General features: G+C 41.5%; 1 protein-coding gene and 1 pseudogene across 1 annotated transcript; one reads left to right on the top strand and one right to left on the bottom strand.

The window, feature by feature from the left end:
• Window positions 1-7,126: 7,126 nt before the first annotated feature.
• LOC100970843 (olfactory receptor 6E1-like) lies at window positions 7,127-8,067 on the bottom strand. The gene is given in 1 exon segment (XM_008960231.2): window positions 7,127-8,067. A coding segment is annotated over 1 exon segment (930 nt). The 5' UTR covers window positions 8,057-8,067.
• A 7,103-nt stretch (window positions 8,068-15,170) lies between these two features.
• Window positions 15,171-16,948, top strand: LOC106635464 (large ribosomal subunit protein uL24-like; annotated as a pseudogene).
• The last annotated feature ends 7,428 nt before the right edge of the window (window positions 16,949-24,376 follow it).

Raw genomic sequence — 24,376 nt, 5'->3', positions numbered from 1 at the left:
CGTAATATTCAGGGAAGGAGAGGATAATATTACTCCCAATATTGCAGGGAGTGTGCATCACCCACCAAATGGTTCGTAATATCCAAAAAGAAGAAGATGTACTCCCAATATCACAGGGGGTGTACACCCCCATGTGATATATTGTTTGTAATATCCAGGGGAAAGAGGATAATATTACTCCCAATATTGCAGGGGGTGTAAACCACCCTGTGATATTGTTCGTAATATCTAGGGGAAGAGAGGATGATACTACTCCTCATATCGCAGTGGGTGTACGCCTTCCTGTGATATTGTTCATAGTATTTCAAGGAGGGTGAAATAATATTTCTCCTTATATCACAGAAGGTGTAAACCTTGTAGTATTATTGTAGGTATTGTTCATAATATCCAGGGGGGGAGAGGATGATATTACTCTGCATGTCGCAGAATGTGTACAGCCACTTATGATATTATCATAATATCCAGTGAGGGAGAAGATAATATTACTCCCCATATCGCAAAGGATGTACACCCTCTTGTGATATTGTTTGTAATATCCGGGGTTGGGAGAGGATGATATTACTTCATATGTCGCAGAAAGTGTAATTCATACCCCGCTGTGATACTGTTCATAATATCCAGGGCGGGGAAAGGATAATATTACTTTCCATATCTCAGGCAGTGTGCTACCCCTTGTGATGTTGCTCGTAATATCCAGGGGTGAAGAAAATGATATTACTCCCCATATCGCAGGAGGTATACATCCACCTGTGATATTGTTTATAATGTTCAGTGGGGGAGAGGATGATATTACTCCCCATAGCGCAGGAGGTGTACACCCACCTGTGATATTGTTCCTAATTTCCAGGGGGCGAGAGGATAATACTACTTCCCACATTGCAGCGTGTGTACATCCCCTGTGATATTGTTTGTAATATTTAGGGGAGGAGAGGATGACATTACTCCCCATATCACAGGGGGTGCACACTTCCCTGTGATATTGTTCATAATATCCAGGGAGGGAGAGGATGATATTTCTGCCCATATCACATGGGGTGTACACCCCCTTGTGATATTGTTCTTAATATCTAGGGAGGGAGAGGATGATATTACTCCCCATATCGCATGGGGTGTCCCCTTGTGATATTGTTCGTAATATCCAGGGGAAGAGAGGATGATAGTTCTCCCTGTATCACAGGGGGTGTGGACCCCCTTGTGATATTGTTTGTAATATCCAGAAGGGGAGAGAATGATATTACTCTCCATATCGCTGGGAGTGTACATTCCCTTGTGATATAGTTCCTAATATCCATCGGGGGAGAGGATGATATTACCTCCAGGATCGCCTGAGGTTGGGAGTTTGACACCATCCTGGCCAACATGGTGAAACCCTGTCTCTACCAAAAATACAAAAATTAGCCAGGCGTGCTGGCACGTGCCTGTAATCCCAGCTACTCGGGAGGCTGAGGCAAGAGTATCACTTGAACCCGGGAGGTGGAGGTTGCAGTGAGCCGCGATCATGCCACTGCACTGCAGCCTGGGCGACAGAGCAAGACTCTGTCTCAACAACAACAACAACAACAACAACAACAACAACAACAACGACAGATTTTATAATAAACCTCCATGTATCAATGTAGTCATCATCTAGCTTTAACAATGACCAAGTCATACCGGTTTCACCTAGACCACCACCAGCTCCCCTCCTCCTTTTATTATTCTGAAGCAAATCCCAGACATCATATCATTTTCTCTGTAAATATTTTAGCATGTATTAAAACAAGAGTAATTTTTAAAGTATAAATTTACTTTTAAAAACTGAAAATGCTTCATTAATTATTAAGAGCTGTTATTTTTATTTTTATTGTTTTAACTATTAACATGATTGGACATCTTAATTTATTTATTGGCTCTTTAAATTTGCTTTTTTCTGAAGTGTCTATGTATATCTTTATCTCATTTATCTATTAGATTGTCTTTGTAAATTGTGGATAATAACCCTTTATTTGTAATACATATTCTCCACTCCACCCTCTTCCTATATACTCATTCAAACCTGTTCATGTAGTTATTTTTCCTTGATCCCTGATGAAATCCAGGACAAGTCTAGTGATTTTTCTGGTCACTCCTACATAATTTTAAAAGTCCTCTATTAACTATCAGTCCATAGAATAGTGTTAGTAAACTGTCCAATTCTATGTAATTATTAAAATTTGGAACATCATTTAAAGTTAAAACTTACTCTTTCCTCCACCTAGAGCTTGTTTCAGGCAAGACATCAGACAGAAATGGTGTGTGTTGTTGGCTTTATCTGTCTTGACTCTGCAAGCACATCTACCCCTTACCTGTGGCTCCTCCCTCCCTCAGGGCTATGTGGATGTGGGAGAGGTGACAGGTAGGAGATGGAGAACCAAGAGGAAATGGAAGGTTGCACAGACAAAGGTGGTAACAGTGGTAGTGGTAAGAAATAGTAGGGTTCTGTATATATTTTGAAGGTATAACCCACAGAATTTGCTAATGGATTGGTTGTAGGATATTGGAGAAAGAAGGGAGTCAAAGATTACATAGTTTTGGGTTTTTATTGATCTGAGATCTGTATTTTTTATTGTGGTGAAAAATATATGACATAAAATGTATTATATTAAGCATTTTTAATTATTCAGTTAAATGGCACTAAGTAAATTCACATTGTTGAGCAATCATCACCAGTATCTATCTCCAGAACTTTTTTATCATCCAAAACTGAAACTCTGGGCATGTGCAGATCACCTGAGGTCAGGAGTTCAAGACCAGCCTGGCCATCATGGTGAAACCACGTCTCTACTAAAACTACAAAAATTAGCCGGGCATGGTGGTAGGTGCCTGTAATTTCAGCTACTCAGGAGGCTGAGGCACAAGAATCTCTTGACCCCGAGAAGCAGAGGTTGCAGTGAGCCGAGATCTTTTCTTCTCCCATGCACTCCAGCCTGGGAGATAGAGTGAGACTGTATCTTAAAAAAATAATAATAAATTGAGACCAAACTGAAACTCTACACCCATTAAACAATAAATCCTCCATTCCTCCTTGGCCTGGGCCCTGGTAACCACCGTTCTACTTTCTATCTCTGAATTTGACTATTCTAGGTACTTCATATAAGTATAGTTATACATTATTTGTCCTTCTGTGATTGGCTTATTTCACATAGCATAATGTTTTCTAGGCTCATCTATGATTTAATATTTGTTTATTACAGATAGTGTGCATCAAAATTTCATTGCTTTTAAGGCTAAGTAATATTCCATTGTATGTATATGCCACATTTTATTTTTCCATTCATCTGTTGTCGGACATTTTTTTAAACCACCTTTTGGCTATTGTGAATAATCATGCTGTGAACATGGGTGTACAAAGATCTGTTCAACTCCCTGCCTTCCATTCTTTTGGGTATATTCACAGAAGTAAAACTGCTGGATTTTATGGCACATCTATGTTTAATTGTTTTAGGAACCACCATCCTGTTTTCCACAGTGACTGTACCACTTTACATTTCCACTAGCAATGTGTATATGCAAGAGTTCTAATTTCTTTACACTTTTTTCCAGTCTTATGAGAAAGTCTAGATGACTTCTGTACCTTCTTTTCTTCTTTCTTTCTCTTTCTGTCTCTCTGTCTCTTTTTTTTTTTTGAGACAGGGTCTTGCTCTGTCACCCAGGCTAGAGTGCAGTGGTGCAATCATGGCTCACTGTAGCCTCAAACTCCTGGGCTCGAGCGATTCTCTCACCTCAGCTTCCTGAGTAGCTGGGACTACAGGTACACACCACCACGGCCAGCTAATTTTTGTAGTTTTTTTTGTAGAGATGGGGTCTTACTATGTTGCCCAGTTGTCCAGGCTGGTCTTGAATTCCTGGACTCAAATGATCCTCCTGTCTTTGCCTTCCAAGGAGTTAGGATTACAGGGATGAGCCACTGTAATCCTAACTCCTTGGAAGTGGCCACTCCACATTCTTGACAACACTTGTTATTTTCTATTTTTTTAATTAAAAAAATAGACTTCCTAATTGGTGTGAAGTGGTATCTCATTGTGGTTTTGATTTGCATTGCCCTAATGATTAAGTGATGTAACACTTTTTGTGTATTTATTGATCATTTGTAGAATTGGGTTGTTTGCTTTTTGTTTTTGAGTTATAGTAGATATGTAATCCGATTTTGAGGTTTTTCTATAGTAATATGTCTAATCAAGTTTTCTATTTCTCCTTAGGTCAGTTGAAAAAAAATTTCTTTTCTGGAAAATCATCCATTTCCTCTTGGTTTTCAAATTGGTTGTTGAAGAGTTACATGTGATATTTTCTTTTTTTTTTAATTAATTAATTAATTTATTTTTTTATTGATCATTCTTGGGTGTTTCTCGCAGAGGGGGATTTGGCAGGGTCATAGGACAATAGTGGAGGGAAGGTCAGCAGATAAGTGAACAAAGGTCTCTGGTTTTCCTAGGCAGAGGACCCTGCGGCCTTCCGCAGTGTTTGTGTCCCTGGGTACTTAAGATTAGGGAGTGGTGATGACTCTTAACGAGCATGCTGCCTTCAAGCATCTGTTTAACAAAGCACATCTTGCACCGCCCTTAATCCATTTAACCCTGAGTGGACACAGCACATGTTTCAGAGAGCACAGGGTTGGGGGTAAGGTCACAGATCAACAGGATCCCAAGGCAGAAGAATTTTTCTTAGTACAGAACAAAATGAAAAGTCTCCCATGTCTACTTCTTTCTACACAGACACGGCAACCATCCGATTTCTCAATCTTTTCCCCACCTTTCCCCCCTTTCCATTCCACAAAACCGCCATTGTCATCATGGCCCGTTCTCAATGAGCTGTTGGGTACACCTCCCAGATGGGGTGGTGGCCGGGCAGAGGCGCCCCTCACCTCCCGGACGGGGAGGCTGGCCGGGCGGGGGGCTGACACCCCCACCTCCCTCCCGGACGGGGCGGCTGGCCGGGCCGAGGGGCTCCTCACTTCCCAGTAGGGGCGGCCGGGCAGAGGTGCCCCTCACCTCCCGGTCGGGGCGGCTGGCCGGGCGGGGGGCTGACCCCCCCACCTCCCTCCCGGACGGGGCGGCTGGCCGGGCGGGGGGCTGACCCCCCCCACCTCCCTCCCGGACGGGGCGGCTGGCCGGGTGGGGGGCTGACCCCCACCTCCCTCCCGGACGGGGTGGCTGCCGGGCGGAGACGCTCCTCACTTCCCAGACGGGGTGGCTGCCGGACGGAGGGTCTCCTCACTTCTCAGATGGGGAGGCGGGGCAGAGACGCTCCTCACTTCCCAGACGGGGTGGCTGCCGGGCGGAGACGCTCCTCACATCCCAGACGGGGCGGCGGGGCAGAGGCGCTCCCCACATCTCAGACGATGGGCGGCCGGGCAGAGACGCTCCTCACTTCCTAGATGGGATGGCGGCCGGGAAGAGGCGCTCCTCACTTCCTAGATGGGATGGCGGCTGGGCAGAGACGCTCCTCACTTTCCAGACTGGGCAGCCAGGCAGAGGGGCTCCTCACATCCCAGACGATGGGCGGTCAGGCGGAGACGCTCCTCACTTCCCAGACGGGGTGGCGGCCGGGCAGAGGCTGCAATCTCGGCTCTTTGGGAGGCCAAGGCAGGCGGCTGGGAGGTGGTTGTAGCGAGCCGAGATCACGCCACTGCACTCCAGCCTGGGCACCATTGAGCACTGAGTGAACGAGACTCCGTCTGCAATCCCGGCACCTCGGGAGGCCGAGGCTGGCGGATCACTCGCGGTTAGGAGCTGGAGACCAGCCCGGCCAACACAGCCAAACCCCGTCTCCACCAAAAAAATACGAAAACCAGTCAGGCGTGGCAGCGCACGCCTGCAATCGCAGGCACTAGGCAGGCTGAGGCAGGACAATCAGGCAGGGAGGTTGCAGTGAGCGGAGATGGCAGCAGTACAGTCCAGCTTCGGCTCAGCATCAGAGGGAGACCGTGGAAAGAGAGGGAGAGGGAGACTGTGGGGAGAGGGAGAGGGAGAGGGAGAGGGAGATATTTTCTTACACATTATCATTTTCTACCCTGAATTATAGTATTTGCATACTTCATATTGTCTTTGTTTGATTTCAAATTCTTCAAAGGCATAGATTATTATCTACCAGACCACACATTTACTTGAACATGACTTCTGTGTAACAATCACTTTGGAAGAATTAATGTTAATTGATTTGGTTACTTATTTAATATTTGTTCATTTACAGATATGACTTTATCTTTGTTTTCAGCAATAGCGAATATCTTGGTAATAAATTGCAATAAGTTAAACACTGTATTTAACTTTAAAATTTAAAATAACATTTTGAATATAAAATCTTCAAAGATGCTTTTGTCGATAACTGGTATAAAATAAAATAAAAAAGGGAGTGGGAAAGTAGGATTATAATTGGAAGAAAGGAAGGAATATTTATTGAGGACCAGACTCTATTTAAGCAATTTTACATAGAAAATCTCATTTGACTTTTATTACAATTCTTTGAAATGGCCATTGTCATCCTCATTTCATAGATGAGAAAACTGGGGCTCAGAGAGGTAATATAACTAGTAGATGAAAGAGCCTTTATCAGTAAGAATGAGGAATTTCTAGGAATTTAAATACTAAAAGAGCATAAATAGCTTATACGCAAAATGATAAGCAATTAGCTTTAGCATTTTCGATGTCTTGCTGATATATTTCCGTAACAGGATTGTCAGTGTTAAATAAGGACAGTACTAGTAGATAACTGTTTTTTCCCCTGAGGATGTTGGAGAAACAGACACAGAGTGATCAATCAGCACACAAGTATTTTTTAAGAATCTATATGGTCTATGACAATGGATTGACACTTGAGGCTTATAGTGAGTTATAGAGCTAGTTTCTGCTTTCAAAGAACTTGTATTTTGTTGGAAGCCAGGCAGATGCAGATGGAATGAACAGAAATATTCAAATCCACTAATTAATAGTGCCAGAGGGTCCAAAGAGTTTATGCTGAATTGCATAGTGACTGATCCCATAGAAACACATCATGTACAAACATATCATCAGAGCTTTTTCTGAATCGGAAAGGCTCAGTTGTTTCAAGGGGCCTATATTCTCTTAGCTTGTCTGGGGATGCTGAGCTTCAGTTTTTTTGTTACACAGCTTTATATGAGGAGTTTGCTCACCTGCTCCCTAAACACCTGTTTCACCTGTTTGTTCCTCAGGGTGTAGATGAAGGGGTTGAGCATTGGGGTCACCACGGTGTTAAGCAATGCTATCACCTTGTTCCTGTCTTCCTTCTGGTCACTTTTGCCTGACTGAATGTACATGAAGATGCAGCTGCCATAGAAGAGAGACACGACAATGATGTGGGAGGAGCAGGTGGAGAAGGCTTTCTGCTTCTCTTTGGCTGAGGGGATGTGCAGAATGGCGTGGAGGATGTGGCCATAGCAAGTGGCCGTCACAGACAGAGTGCCCAGTAAGCTGATGTTGGCTATAACAAAACCCAGGAGCTCTATCAGAGTCATGTCTGCACAAATGAGTTTCAAGAGGGGAAAGTTGTCACAGAAGAAATGGTTAATGATGTTGGGGCCACAGAATGGCTGCTGAAGGACAAGAAAACTTGGAACAATGATGAGAAGGAATCCTGTCATCCACTAACAGAGGACTAGCTGGACACAGACCCTTTTGCTCATGATGGTGGCATAATGCAAAGGGTTACATATGGCCACGTACCTGTCAAAGGACATCACCGCCAGGAGGAAGAACTCTGTGGTGCCCAAGAAAAAATAGAGGAAACTTTGCAGGAAGCAGCCTGGGAGGGAAATGGTCTTGTATCCTGTGAGGATGCTGGCCAGCACCTTGGGAAAGATGACTGAGGTGAACCAGATCTCTGGGACAGCAAAGTTGCGGAGGAAGTAGTACATGGTGGTGTGGAGGCGCCTGTCCATGAGGGTGATGACCACGATGACCAGGTTCCCCAGCAGTGTGAGGAGGTAGGTCAGGAGGAGCCCCAGGAAGATGAGCATCTGCAGCTCACACGTCTCTGAGAGCCCCAGCAGGACAAACTCGGTGACGGTGGTGGGGTTCCCCATGGCTCCTCTGACCTTTGCTGGGGAGGGCTGATCAAAGGTGTTCAGCATCAAGAATCGTGATGTTGGGGACCTGAGAACAACCTGGAACTGAAAGGAGAGAGGGCTGAAGGTGTACTTTATTTCTGTGAAGGATGTATCTTCCCACCACTGAGTACTCAGGCTTGTCTGCAGAACCTCTGGGGTTACCTGTTTCACGTGTGGTTTCTGGTGCATCTGTGTGTTAGACAAGAGTGTGGTGATGTGCAAGGTGGCCCAAGAAAGGCTCAGAACCAAAATTTATCCTTTCTTACTTTTCTTAACCAAAACTTTTACTCCTAATTTCTCAATGAATCCCTTTGCCTATACTAATATTACCTGCTTTCAATAACTTTTGTTCTTGTGTTTATACCAATATTGGGTCTTCATCCATAAAGAGTTCATATTCGAGGGTGTTGCTGTTTAAACATTGCCAGAATCTTTGATACCTTTCATTAGTTTTTGGATTGATAAAAAGAGTAGAGGAAATCTGTGAGAGAAAAGCACACCTCTCACAAATCAAATAAGGAAAAATCCAAGTAGTATCCACATAAATCAACACTCCTTAATGGGAGTTTGATATTCAACATTCTTAATGACCTGTTTCCAAGGTTCTCCTTTCATTATATCCTTCCACAAACTCTGAGCTTTGGATATAATAGATTCTTTGCAATATTTTGATTCTTTATCCATTTTCACACAACTCTGTGTTTGCTCATGTCACTCTTTCAGTTTGGAATCATCAGCCTTTCAAGTCCTATTTATCCTTTAAGTCTTTCCTCAATAAATGCTATCTTTTCTATAAAGACTTCTCTTCCAAATAAATGTGTCTTTCCTCTGTACCTCCCATAATTTTATTATATATCATCTTTTTATTGTATTGTTATAATTTTTTCACTTCTTGCTCACTGAGTCAAAAATTTCTCTATTAACCTTTGTATTTTCTGTAGTACTTAGAACAAGTTTCTTGAAATAATCAGCTTTAACAACATTTATTGAATGAGTAAGTCACATCTCAAATGTCTGAGAGATGGATTCGGTGGGTGTTTGACACACAAGTGGTTGAGGACATGTAATTTATGTAGCATTTCCTAGGGGTCAGCAACCTTGCCAGCAGCATGCCAACTCATCTGAAATTGGTCCATCTGAAGAGAGTTTGCTTTTCCTCACGACAAGGTGGAGGCATTGCTCCACAATCATTCTCTGAAGGGAGAGTCTACATCTTTGAGACGGTCTGGAGTTTGAGTGAGTGAGTAGACAGAGGTCTGGTTGGGTTTGCTGGGGAGCTTCCAGCAGCAGAAAACCCAAAAAACAAAAACCTTAGAAAGGTTTTGCCTTCTTTTTAGCACAGGCTACATTATTCTAGGTCATTCCATAAACTACCCTTATCTCTAACTTTTGCTGACAGTTATTAAAGAACACAAAATAGTTGACCAGCCTTTGAGGATATAACTAGGGCTATTTCTCATGGGCTAATTCTAGGCTTCACATTGTCTAGATCCATCAACAATTGGAAAAATAGGTTTTTGTAGCCTCATCATTTTGTTCAAAGATGACCCCAGGTGGCCCATGACAAAAGCAGAATCCAACATGAACATGATGCCCAGAAACATCATCAGGAACAAATAGGATGAGTATTAGAGTATTTTTTAGGCAAGTCCTGGGTGGTACACATTGGGAGAAACACAGGAACAGAGATTAAGGTGATAAAGAGCCAGCTGTGAATGGGATTAGAAGAAAAAGCTCCAGGTTCATGCTGAGTCATGAGCTTAGCACAGATAAATGAAGGCATTGTGACCAGCTAAGGAGATAGCATCTAGCCAGGGCCGCTGATGAACTTTTTTTCTTCCCATTTCAAAGCAGAGGTCACTAGTTCTTGGCCTTCCAGATACAAAGTAAATTAGGCCACTTCCTGAATCCCAGGCATTTCCTCCTTTATCCTACATGCTTGATGAGTGAAGGGGAGACTTGCCCAGCAGGCTGAGAGCCTGGACGTGGCTGCACCATCTACCTCAGACCATTCATTGTTTTTAGGGTCAGTTGTGCAGTGCCCCATGGAAAAGTATGCACGACCTGGAGGTGTGTCCTGCCACGGTAGGAACTCAGGCTCTTTTTTTTTTTTTTTTTGCCCAGGCTGGAGTGCAGTGGCACAATCTCGGCTTACTGCAACATCTGCCTCCTGGGTTCAAGTGATTCTCCTGCCTCAGCCTCCCAAGTAGCTGGGACTGCAGGCGTGCCCCACCATGCCCGCCTAATTTTTGTATTTTTAGTAGAGACAAGGTTTCACTATGTTGGCCAGGCTGGTCTAGAACTCCTGGCCTCAGGTGATCCACCCTCCTCAGCCTCCCAAAGTGCTGGGATTACAGGCGTGAGCCATTGTGCCTGGATTTCATGCTCTTTTGAACAGCTCCACTACACTTAGAAGGAGGATGAGATATTCCCCTTCAAAGCAAAAGCATTTGGAGTTTCACCCAGATTCCATGTTGTCCAGAGCTTTGTGTCTTCCAAGAGGACAGTTACACAGAGCACAGCGTGGCACAACATTGGGCAGATCAGGCCAGGCAAAGTCCCTCAGTGCAAGTGAGTAATGTAATGGCTCTGACTGAATAAACATTGGCTTACCCACTGCTGTGTTCCAGCATTGACTTGGGTGGGGCTAAAGTTACAAATGAGACCCAGTGCCTGTCCTTGATGTGCCAGACCTTCTGACAAAATATAAAAACAAGTGCCAGCAAGAGGAGGGTTTGAGGAAGCAACTGCTGCTCTGCCAGCCCCTGAAGTGCCAAGGTGGAGATTACTTGGCAGGTCCAGGGTCAGGTGTCTACCAGTCCTCCGGGAGACTCCCAATCAGGCCATTCCAAACACACTACTCGCAGGACTACAGGAGATATCTGCTTCTCACGGTTATTTCCTGAGGTTGCAATATTGTCTGTTGGCTCTAAATGCTGGTCCTATACTGTTGGTGTGAGTTCTGTATCTCTCATGAATTTGATGGTATTTTCTAAGAACACCTGTTCTCTTACAAAGCTTCCTGAATGGGCAGTTGCATTCCCTGGTCACTCAGAGAAGAATAGCTTCTTTGGAGCCATCATTCAGCTCAAAGGGTCTGAAGAGTATAGAGTGTTTCAAAATCTTCAATTTTCAGCAAGCTCCTTCTGAAGTTAACATCTTTTGTGAAGGTAATATCAGGGCTGGAAGATTTGGGTTGCAGTTTTGTTTTCTTAAGGGATCTATTCATCTCCCTAGTTTGATGGGACTTGGGATCCCCAGAGAGTTAGTCTAATGAGCCCCACTCAGCCTCTTTCCAAGTCTCTTGGCTGTTACTTACTACAACTTTGCAAACAAAACTTTCTGTTGTTTGTTCAGATCGAGAATAACAACTACTTTTAGTTAAAGTAATAAATCCAGGCTGGGTGTGGTGGCTCATGCCTGTCATCCAGCACTTTGGGAGGCTGAGGCAGGGGGACTCACTGGAGGCCACGAGTTTGAGACCACACTGGCAACATAGAGAGACTCTGTCTCTACTAAAATTAAAAAAAAAAAAATCACATTATGCCTCCAAAATAGGGGACTCCTGTGTAACACTAGTCAGTCTTATTGTTCTGGGGATATAAGGAACCATCACAAGTAATGTAGAACTCTGGCCAGTCCTGTCCTGCAGGATCCCTTTCCTCCCAGGGCTGGGACATGGTTGAAGACGGAGTACTGGAGAGAGGGACAAAATGCAAGAAAACGAAAAAGCTGCGATTAAATGTCTTTTTCCTTTGGTTAAAAATATAAAAGCATTTGGTAAAAAGGATCAGAAACCCACGTTCAAGGCATCGTTAAGAAAGTGGGAAAAAAGAATGAAACATACATAGGCTTGATTCTCAACCAGGCTGTACAATTGGGCTCTTCGACAAGGTCTTGGTTATTCAATTTTTAATGCTGTTTATGAGAAAATTAAAGCAGATTTTTAAAGATAGATTTATGTTTTAGATCAGTTTTAGGGTCACAGAGAAATTGAATGGAAGTTATAGAGATTTCCCATATATTCCCTACACCTACACATGCATAAGCATAAATATATATATTTTTATTTTAAAAATTATACTTATTTATTTATTTTAGAGACAGGGTGTCACTGTCACCTAGGCTGGAGTGCAGTGGTGCAATCATAGCTCATTGCAGCCTTGAACTCCTAGGCTCCAGTGATCCTCCTGCCTCAGCCTCCCAAGTAGCTGGGATTACAGGCGTGAGCCACCACACTTGGCTAAGCAGATTATTATTATTATCTTTTGAGACGGAATCTCACTCTGTCACCTAGGCTGAAGTGCAGTGGTGCGATCTCTGCTCACTGCAACCTCCACCTCCTGGGTTTAAGCAATTCTCCTGCCCCAGCCTCCTGAGTACAGGCGTGCGCCACTACACCTGGCTAATTTTTGTATTTTTAGTAGAGATGGGGTTCCACCATGTTAGTCAGGCTGGTCTTGAACTCCTGACCTCAAGAAACCTGCCCACATTGGCCTCCCAAAGTGCTGGGATTACAGGTGTGAGCCACCACGCCCAGTCCTCCTAAGCAGATTATTTTTAATGTCATTTTACCACACTATAGAAGCAAGTAATCCTATAATATAGAAAGTTTGGAAACTCTAGTTAAATACATATTTTTAAAAATCCCTCATTCATGACCCCAGCTCAATACATTTAACACTTTAATTTTCCATCAGATTATTTTTCTGATACATTTTTTACATGAGTGTGATTGTATTCTACATGCCTTTACTACTCAAAAAGTGGTATGTACACCAGCAGCATTGGCATTATTTCTGTTAAAAAAGCAGAATCCCAGGCATCACTTTAGTCCTCCTGAATCAGAATCTCTATTTTAATAAGAACCCTGGGTGATTGCTTAGTATCACATTATATTTACATATATATTTTTATTCTGCTTTTTTTTTCATTTAAACCAGCAATAGAGGTGTTTTTCATGTAATTAAAGATTTTGCATAAATATAATTTTAAATGCTGGATTTATCATTAGTTTACATAACCATTCCCTTTTCACATTTGTTTCCAATTTGTCATTATTAAAGTAGGACTTGGATAAATATCTTTGTATATAAAACATTTTCCATATTTGAGATATTTCCTGAAAACAAATTCTTAGAACTGGAATTACTAGTCCAGAGGACTAGAGGCTGGCAAATGTCTAACAACAGGCCCTCAGGAAAACAAAAGGTGCCTTGATTTGTAGTATTTGCGATTTCTATGGTGTAAATACTTTCATTCTGGCTAATTTTATTTACTTATTTTTTTCCTGAGATTGAGTTTCACTCTTGTTGCCCAGGCTGGAGTGCAGTGGTACACTCTCGGCTCACTGCAACATCTGCCTCCTGGGTTCAAGTGATTCTCCTGCCTCAACTTCCCAAGCAGCTGGGATTACAGGTGCCTGCCACCACGCCCAGCTAATTTTTGCATTTTTAGTAGAGATGGGGTTTTGCCATGTTGGCCAGGCTGGTCTTGAACTCCTGACCTCAGGTGATCCACCTGCCTCGGCCTCCCAAAGTGCTGGGATTACAGGCATGAGCCACTGCGCCCCACTCTGGCTGATTTTAAGTACCAATGTGATGTTACTAAATGCAGACCTGGCAAGAAATGTGCATAATCAGCTCTCAAAAGCTGATGGGAGCTGACTCCAGCATACAATCAACACACTCTCAATGCATGGGATGGCATGCCATTATGTCTCTTACATGTATGTTTGTATGTTTGTATGTATGTATTTATTCATTGCCTTCCACCCACTTTCCAAGCTCTCATTCTTTTGCCCTGTAAGAGGTCACTGTAATTGAATTTGCACGTGTCTACGTAAAACATATAAAGTGTATTTTTATTTTATGTAAATATTATATAGTTCTTGTTCTTTTTCTTACTCTTTTTACTCTGCAGTGTACTATGAAGACTTATTGATATGTATACTTTTAGTTTAATGTTTCTAATTGCTGCATTTTATTCCATAGTGTGCATTACCACATTTTATTGATCCATTTTCCCAATGATGGTCATCTGGATTGCCAACAATATCCTGTGACAAGCGTCTTTATAGAAGTAGCCTTATGGATGTGTGGCAATTTCCTGGGATACGTACATGTGAGTAGGATAGCTGGGCTATAAGTTGTATGCATTGACTTGACTAAGCACTGCTAGGATGTATTTATGTCTCTTAGGTGAGCCTACATTCTCCATTGCCTTATTGGTGTAGACAACACTAGAACAGAATTATAGCTGTGTTCTAACTTATAGCTATCATCAATATTCAGTAGTCAATTGATGACATTAGTGGTATTAGGAAATGCATTTATATAAAACAATACACAAGTTTTTAAACCTATATTTTATATTTTACCAATATAGGTCTCAAATTTGGCAGAAAAGCCTAGCAATATCTCTATGAGTAGTGAAAACATTTTGGTACAAGCAAGTGGAGCAAATTCACAGGGTGTGCCTGAGACTGTCAGAGGCTTTCAAGGAATGACCTCATATGGACTCTTGTATCCAATTCAAATCAAATAGGCCAGCTGCAGTGGCTCACACCTGTAATTCCAGCACTTTGGGGGGCTGAGGCAGGCGGATTACCTGAGTTCAGAAGTTCGAGAACAGCCTGACCAACTTAGCGAAACCCTATCTCTACTAAAAATACAAAACTTAGCCAGGCGTGGTGGCAGGTGCCTGTAATCCCAGCTACTTGGGAGATTGAGGCAGAATAATTGCTTGAACCTGGGAAATGGAAGCTGCAGTGAGCCGAGATCACTCCACTGCACTCCAGCCTGGGCAACAGAGCAAGACTCTGTCTCAAAAAAAAAAAAAATCAAATATATTTGGAGTAATGAGTCCTGTGACATTAGGCAACTTCATTATTAATGATAGACCACCCTTTCCATTTCCAGGGAAGCAAAGAGAAGCTATAAGGAAGGGACATCACAAGGACTGAGTTCATTCACTTCCTGACATCATTCTTTAGTGGTCTTAGATGCTGAACCTTCAAATGCTTTCTTCTTCTTGCTGCTTTTCACATGCACATAAATATGAAAAAGTAGTTTTCTATTTTAAACAATCTTCCTCTTATCCTGAATCTTCTAAAGTTTACTTCTTCTCTCTTTGAAAGCTAGACTTTATTCAATGGTTATTTCGTACTTACTAGGTTTCAGGCACTGGGCTAGGCACCACAAAAACAGTGGTGATTGAACATAGGCTCTTCTGTGGAGCACATAGTTTACTTCTTGGAAAGAGACTTTTAAGTTTACTGTCTTCACCCTTTCACCTTGTATTTGTTATTCATCCCTGGTGTCCTACAGAGTTTTGTCCTTAGGTTTCCCATTCTCTCTTGGTGATCTCATCTGTGCTTACATCTTCAACTCTTACTTACTCCTGCATTGGTGATTCAATGTATATAATGAACACAGGCATCTCTCTTAAGCCCCAGAAACATCTATCCAACTATTTACTAAAGGTATCCACCTGTGTGCATTAAAGCCAATATGTTGAAAGTGCTCTTCCCTTTTGCGACCATCACTGAAGTGGGAAAAGCCATAATGAAGTTCAATCCCTTTGTGACTTCTGACCAAAGCAAGAACTGCAAAAGGCATTTCAGTGAACCTTCCCACATTTGCAGGAAGATAATGTCTTCCTCTCTTTCCACAGAGCTGAGATAGAAGTACAACGTTTGATCCATGCCCATCTGAAAGGATGATGAAGTTCAGGTTGTATAAGGACTCCATAAAGGTCAGCAAACTGGCAAAGTACTCCAGGTTTACAGGAAGAAATATGTCATCTACATTGAATGGGTGCAGTGGGAAAAGGCTAATGGCACAACTATCCATGTAAGCATTCACCCCAGCAAAGTGGTTACCACTAGGCTAAAACTGGACAAAGACTGCAAAAATGTCCTTGAATGGAAAGGAAAATCTCACCAAGTAGGAAAGGAAAAGGGCAAATACAAGGAAGAAACAATAGAGAAGATGCAGGAATGAAATAATCTTATATACAAGCTTTCATTAAAACTTGAAATGAAAAAGAAAAAAAAAGCCAATATGTTGAAAGTAATTGAAGAATGTACCAGAAACCAATAAAAGTAATACTTGTAGGTGGTAGTTTGGGGTGGATAGAGTCAGGGTGGACAGCATGATTCCTTAATATGTATCTTTTCATGTATTTAAAAAATCTGGGGGCCAGGCACAGTGGCTCATGCCTGTAATCCCAGCACTTTGGGAGGCTGAGGCAGGCAGATCTCGAGGTCAGGAGTTTGAGACAAGCCTCGCTAACATGGTGAAACCCCATCTCTACTAAAAATACAAAAATTAGTCGGGCGTGGTGGAGGGTGTCTGTAATCCCAGCTATTCGGGAGGCTGAGGCAGGAGAATTTCTTGAACCCGGGAGGCAGAGGTTGCAGTGAGCTGAGATCATGCCACTGCACTCCAGCCTGGGTGACAGAGCATGACTCCGTCTCGGAGGAGAAAAAAAAAATCTGGGAAATCCTAGACAGATCAATTAGGCAAGGGAAATAAATAGACATCCAAACAGGAAAAGAAGTCAAATTATCTTTCCTCAGATGATGTTATTCTCCATCTAGAAAACCCTACAGACTCTGCCAAAAGGCTAATGGAACTGATAAATGACTTCAGTAATGTTTCAGGACACAAAATCAATGTACAAAAATCGGTTGCATTTCTATATACCAATAATGTTCAAGCTGAGAGCCAAATCAGAACACAGTCCCATTTACAATAGCCACACAAAAAATAAAATACCTAGGAATACATCTAACCAAGGAGGTGAAAGGTCTCTACAAGGAGAACTACAAAACACTGCTCAAAAAAATCACTGATGGCACAAACAAATGGCAAAACGTTCCACACTCATGGATTGGAAGAATAAATATCATTAAAATGACCATAGAACCCAAAGTAATCTATAGGTTCAATGCTATTCTGGTCAATGTCATTTCTCACAGAACTAGAAAAAGCTATTCTAAAATTCATATGGAAGCAAAAAGGGCCCAAATAGCCAAAGCAATCCTAAGCAAAAGGAACAAAGCTGTCAGCACCACATTACCTGACTTCAAAATATACTATAAAGCTACAGTAAGCAAAACAGCATGGTACAGTACAAAAACAGACACATAGACCAATGGAACAGAATAGAGAACCATAAGTAAAGCCACACCCCTACATCCATCTGATCTTCAACAAAGTTGACAAAAATAAGCAATGGGGGAAGAGACTCTCTATTCAATAAAGGATGCTGGGATAACTGGCTAGCTATATGCAGAAGAATGAAACTGGACTCCTACCTTTTACCATGTACAAAATTAACTCAAGATGGATTAAATATTTAAATATAAGAGCTCAAACTGTAACAATTCTAAAAGAAAACCTAGGAAACATCATTCTGGACATCAGCCTTGGGAATGAATTTATTACTAAGTCCTCAAAAGCAATTGCAACAAAAACAAAAATTGACAGGTGGGATCAATTAAACTATAGAGCTTCTGCACAGCAAAAGAAACTATCAACAGACTAAACAGACAACCTACAGAATGGGAGAAACTATTCACAAACTGTGCAGCCAACAAAGATCTAATATCCAGAATCTATAAGAAACTTAATTCAACAAGCAAAAAATAAATAACCCAATTAAAAAATGGGCAAAAGACATGAACAGTCACTTCTCAAAAGAAGACTTTCAAGCAGCCAACAAACATGAAAAAATGCTCAATATCACTAATTATCAGAGAAATTCAGATCAAAACCACAAAGAGATACTATCTCATACCAGTCAGAAAGGCTATATTAAAAAGCCAAAAAACAACAGATGCTGGTGAGGCTGCAGAGAAAATGGAACACTTACACACTGTTGGTAAGAATGTAAATTAGTTCAGTCACTGTGGAAAGTTTTTTAAAGATTTCTCAAAGAACTTATAACAGAACTACCATTCAACACAGCAATCCCATTACTGGGTATATATCCAAGAGAAAATAAACTGTTTTACCAAAAAGACATGTGCTTCCATGTTCATTGCAGCACTACTCACAATAGCAAGGACATGGAGTCAACCTAGGTGCCCACTGACAGTGGATTGGATAAAGAAAATATGGTACCTATATACCAAAGAATGCTATGCAGCCATTAAAAAGAATGAAATCATAGTTTTCTGCAGCAACATGTATGCAACTGAAGGGCATTATCCTAAGTGAATTAAAGCAGAAACAGAAAACCAAATATCGCATGATCTCGCTTATAAGTAGAAGCTAAATATTGGGTACACATGGACAAAAAGATGGAAAAAATAGACACTGGGGACTACAAGATAGGGGAGGTAGGGAGTTGGGGAGAGGGTGGAAAAACTACCTATCAGGTACTATGCTCACTACCTGGGTGCTGGGTTCAGTCATACCCCAAACCTTAGCACCATACAATTCACCCGTGTAAGAAACCTGCATGTGTTATCTCCTGAATCTAAAATAAAAATAGAAATTATTTAAAAAATAATAAATAATAAAAATTCAAAATCTGAACCAAGTGAACTATTAAAATGAAATGACTGATGAATGAAAAAAATGTGAATGTATCAATCTCCTGTCCACCCCAGCCCTGACCACTTCTGCCCACATTGCCCTTCCTCATGTGTTCCTTTCTATATGAATTGTATCATCATTTCCTTGGTCACTTAACCCAGGATTTTGGGAGTTATCCTAAATTCCTTTTTCTCTTTCACTCTGTTACCCCAAGTTCTATAATTTTACCTTAAAAATATCTTGTGAATGAACTTCTTCCTTTTTTCCCATCCCCACTGTCATCGCCTTAACTTGGGCTCTTTTATCTCTTATCTGGATTTTAATATTCTTCTCACTTTAGTTCTTCACATTCTGCTAGAGTGATCTTTAAAAACACAAAACAGATTATACTATTTTCCAGCCTAAAATTATATGATGCCTGTAAATACTCTTCAGGGTGCAATGTAGCTTTCTAGTATGGCATCCTTTCAATCTTGGGTCACCTACTTCTCCACTCTGTTCTCCCAGCCTCTTCCTTACACAACCTAGTCTCCAACCACACCACCTGTTTCTCTTGAAAGTTATCACATTCTCTTGGGCTCCCACGCCTTTGCATATGCTGTTCTTCCTACTTGAAATGTCTTCCCGACCTTGGCCAAAAGCAGGTTGAGTTTTCCATTGGAAAACTTTTCTAAGTACTTCCCCCTTCCCTCCACCCAATCATACTTCTCTTGTCTATAAATAGTTCTGATATTGCACTAAATACTGTACCATCACTTCTGTTTTTTTCTTTGTATCCGCCTACTAACAATGTGACCCTGGACACATCCTGACAGCAGGAATTTAATCACATTTTTCTTTGTATTTCCAGCATCTGGCACAAGAACTTATATGGTGACATCATATAGGTTGAAATGTTAACCATGATTTTTTTTTGATAAGCCACTGTGTGGAAAACCATGATTTTTTATGAGTATTTCTTATTCCTCTCAATTTGGGTAGGTAGACTGGGAAAGAAATGATGCAGAAGGAAGAGTAAAGCCTTTCTGAAATTTAAGACTCATGGAGTGGAAAAAAGCTGATGGGTCAGAACATGCCTTTTTACTTCCTCAGATTCTGCACACTAGGGAGAAAGAGGAGACTTGAAAGAGAAGAAAGGACAGTTCAGAGCTAATGGGGCTCCAGAAAGGGGCATAGTGCTTTGCCTTTCCCAATTCCTGGCCGAGTCTGAAAGGGGAAATGATAGAACCACACATAGAGTTGTGGGTCTGAGAACAGAAAAAACTTGTGATTTGCTTTCTGGAAAGGGCCTTCAGGCAATGACAATACCACAGAGGAGAAGAGGCTACATAAAGTTTCTAGGCAGGTGGGATTTTCAAGAGCATCAAGGAGTTTTCTGCAGCTCAGAGGTGCAGAAATAGAGTAATGAGGTATAGAGTGCCTGAGAGAGGTAAAGAAGTAGCAGGGAGAGCTGCCCAAGCTTCAAGGACCTCACTGAGAAGAATGAGGAGTGATGCACCAGCCACCTGTGTGGACTGACAACCTGGGACAGGGTGGGAGAATGCCAGAGGATAGATGGGCAAAGGACTGGCCATTTCCTAGCCCCTTCCCATCCTCCTCAGAACTTCAGCACAACTCTGAAGAAAAGTGTACTTGTGGGAGAACCCAGAATTGCCTGAGATTTAATTTCTGCCATCAGGCTAATGGGGCACCTAGGGAAATTAAGCTGAGTTTTAAAAATATCCAGAAAGTTAAATTTGTTGCACATGTGAGTTTCTGAACCCAGATTTGTATTTGCTTTACCTGGCATCAGGCAGTGTTATAACTCAATAAATTTATGTAAAATGTAAAAAGGAGTATCAAATTTCCATAAATAAACTTTGCAATATAAACATAATTTATGTTATTAATTCTTTGTCAATAAAAATGTGGCAACATTCTGCTGCTCTGAGAGCTAGTGTCTCTTGGTCAATTACTTGATACAGTGGAAAAGACTTTGACCTTACAGTCAGATAAATATGGATGTATACACTGGCTCTGCAATCTGCTGGCTGGGTTACCCTTTCTCTCAGAACCTCATTTTACTCACAAAATAGGTGCTTAATATAGTTAGTTTCCTTCCTTTACCTTCTATTTTGTCCCACGATATCTCTGATAGTCTCACCTGTAGAGCTGCCATTACTATTAATATCAAATGGAATTTGTATTGATTATATCAATTAAATAAATTATTGTTAAATTATCATTTTTTCACCATTTTGTTTTAAATTCATGTGTTAGTTATGTGTACTATTCTTTTTTTTTTTGAGACAGGGTCTTGCTCTGTCACGCAGGCTGCAGTGCAGTGGTGTGATCTCAGCACACTGCAGCCCCGACTTGGTGGGCTCAAGTGATCCTCCCACCTCAGTCTCCCAAATAGCTAGGATTACAGGTGCATGCACCCACACCCATCTAATTTTTTTTTTTTTTTGGAGAGACAGGGTTTTGTCATGTTGCCCAGGCCAGTCTCAAACTCCTGACCTCAAGCAATCTGCTCACCTCAGCTTCTCAAAGTGCTGGGATTACAGGTGGTTATATCTACTATTCCAAAATAATATGTTTATACTACTGTTCCTTGATTTATCTACTTTAAGCAATTTGATTTATCTACTTTAAATAACAGGTGAGGAATTTTGCTCACTTACAGTAATACTCTCCACAGGGCTGCTTACATGACTCATGAAATGGCAGCTGGCTTCCTTCAGAGCGAGTGATCTGAGAGACAGCAAGTTGGAAGGTGCAATGACTTTTATGACCTAACTTTGAAATGCACACACCATCATATCCTCAATATCCTGTTGCTTATATGAGTCAGCCCTACTCAGTGTGAAAGGGATTACTCAAGGGCATGCATACCAGGCAAGACTGTACCAGAGAACTATAAAGCTGTTGGTATGGTCTGAATGCATGGTCTGGCTAGTGGTCTACCTATTTGTTGATCTCTTCAAAAAACCAGCTCCTGGATTCATTGATTTTTTTGAAGGGTTTTTTGTGTCTCTCTCTCCTTCAGTTCTGCTGTGGTCTTAGTTATGTCTTGTCTTCTGCTAGATTTTGAATTTGTTTGCTGTTGCTTCTCTAGTTCTTTTAACTTTGTTGTTAGGGTGTCAATTTTAGATCTTTCCTGCTTTCTCTTGTGGGCATTTAGTGCTATAAATTTCCCCCTACACGCTGCTTTAAATGTGTCCCAGAGATTCTGGCATGCTGTGTCTTTGCTCTCATTGGTTTCAAAGAACATCTTTATTTCTGCCTTCATTTCATTATTTACCCAGTAGTCATTCAGGAGCAGGTTGCTCAGTTTCCATGTAGTTGAGTGGTTTTGAGTGAGTTTCTTAATCCTGAGTTCTAATTTGATTGCACTGTGGTCTGAGAGACAGTTTGTTGTGATTTCTGTTCTTTCACACTTGCTGAAGAGTGTTTTACTTCCAATTATGTCATCAGTTTTAGAATAAATGCAATGAGGTGCTGAGCAGAATGTATATTCTGTTGATTTGGGGTGGAGAGTTCTAGAGATGTCTAATAGGTCCGCTTGGTCCAGAGTTGAGTTCTAGTCCTGAATATCCTTGTTAATTTTCTGTCTCGTTAACCTGTCTAATATTGACAGTAGGGTGTTAAAGTCTCCTATTACTATTGTGTGGGAGTCTAAGTCTCTTTGTAGGTCTCTAAGAACTTGCTTTATGAATCTAGGTGCTTCTGTATTGGGTGCATATATATTTAGGATAGTTACCTCTTCTTGCTGCATTGATCCCTTTACCATTATGTAATGCCCTTCTTTGTCTCTTTTGATCTTTGTTGGTTTAAAGTCTGTTTTATCAGAGATTAGGATTGCAACTTGTGCTTTTTTTTGCTTTCCATTTGTTTGGTAAATATTCCTCCATCCCTTTATTTTGAGCCTATGTGTATCTTTGCACATGAGATGGGTCTCCTGAATACGGCACTCTAATGGGTCTTGACTCTTTATCCAATTTGCCAGTCTGTGTCTTTTAATTGGCACATTTAGCCCATTTACGTTTAAGGTTAAAATTGTTGCGTGTGAATTTGATCCTGTCATTATGAGGCTAGCTAGTTGTTTTGCCCATTAGTTGATGCAGTTTCTTCATTGTGCCAATGTTCTTTACAATCTAGTATGTTTTTGCAGTGGCTGGTACCAGTTGTTCCTTTCCACGTTTAGTGCTTCCTTCAGGAGCTCTTGTAAGGCAGGCCTGGTGGTGACAAAATCTCTCAACATTCGCTTGTCTGTAAAGGATTTTATTTCTCACTAGATCTAAAACCATAAAAACCCTAGAAGAAAACCTAGGCAATACCATTCAGGACATAGGTGGGACTTCATGTCTAAAACACCAAAAGCAATGGTAACAAAAGCCAAAATTGACAAATGAGATCTAATTAAACTAAAGAGCTTCTGCACAGCAAAATAAACTACCATCAGAGTGAACAGGCAACCTACAGAATGGGAGAAAATTTTTGCAATCTACTGGTGTGTCAAAGGGCTAATATCCAGAATGTACAAAGAGCTCAAACAAATTTACAAGAAAAAACAAACAACCCCATCAACAAGTGGGTGAAGGATATGAACAGACACTTCTCAAAAGAAGACATTCATGCAGCCAACAAACACATGAAAATTAAATGCTCATCATCACTGGCCATCAGAGAAATGCAAATCAAAACCACAGTGAGATACCATCTCACACCAGTTAGAATGGTGATCATTAAAAAGTCAGGAAACAACAGGTGCTGGAGAGGATGTGGAGAAATAGGAATGCTTTTACACTGTTGGTGGGACTGTAAACTAGTTCAACCATTTTGGAAGACAGTGTGGCGATTCCTCAGGGATCTAGAACTAGAAATACCATTTGACCCAGCCATTCCATTACTGGGTATATACCCAAAGGATTATAAGTCATGCTACTATAAAGACACATGCACACGTATGTTTATTGGGGCACTATTCACAATAGTAAAGACTTGGAACCAACCTAAATGTCCAACAATGATAGACTGGATTAAGAAAATGTGGCACATATACACCATGAAATACTATGCAGCCATAAAAAAGGATGAGTTCATGTCCTTTGTAGGGACATGGATGAAGCTGGAAACCATCATTCTCAGCAAACTATCGCAAGGACAAAAAACCAAACACTGCATGTTCTCACTCATAGGTGGGGATTGAACAATGAGAACACTTGGACACAGGAAGGGGAACATCACACACTAGGGCCTGTTGTGGGATCGGGGGAGGGGGGAGGGATAGCATTAGGAGATATATCTCATGTAAATGACGAGTTAATGGGTGCAGCACACCAATATGGCACATGTATGCATATGTAACAAACCTGCACATTGTGCACATGTACCCTAGAACGTAAAGTATAATTTTAAAAAAAAAAGAACTTGGGAGTTGTGATCTAGGCTGTATCTGTTTTAGGGGGCTACACCAAGCCCAGTAATACTGTGGTTATTGCAGACTTGTAGAGATACTGCTTTGATCATCTTAGACAAGATCCAGAAGTATTCTCTAGATAACCAGGCAGAGACTCTTGTTGTCTTCCCTTACTTTCTCCCAAACAAACAGAGACTCTGTCTGTTCTGAGCCACTGGGAGCTGGGAGTGGAATGACACAGTCACTCCTGTGGCCACCACCATCAGGACTGTGCTGAGTCAGACCTGAAGCCAGCACAGCACTGGGTCTCACCCAAGGCCTGCTATAACTAATCCCTGGCTACCACCT

This window comes from Pan paniscus, chromosome 15, assembly GCF_029289425.2.
Source record: "Pan paniscus chromosome 15, NHGRI_mPanPan1-v2.0_pri, whole genome shotgun sequence".
Lineage (NCBI taxonomy): Eukaryota > Metazoa > Chordata > Mammalia > Primates > Hominidae > Pan > Pan paniscus.
Note: the sequence above shows the minus strand (reverse complement) of the source record. Positions and strands in the feature narration are given on the sequence as shown.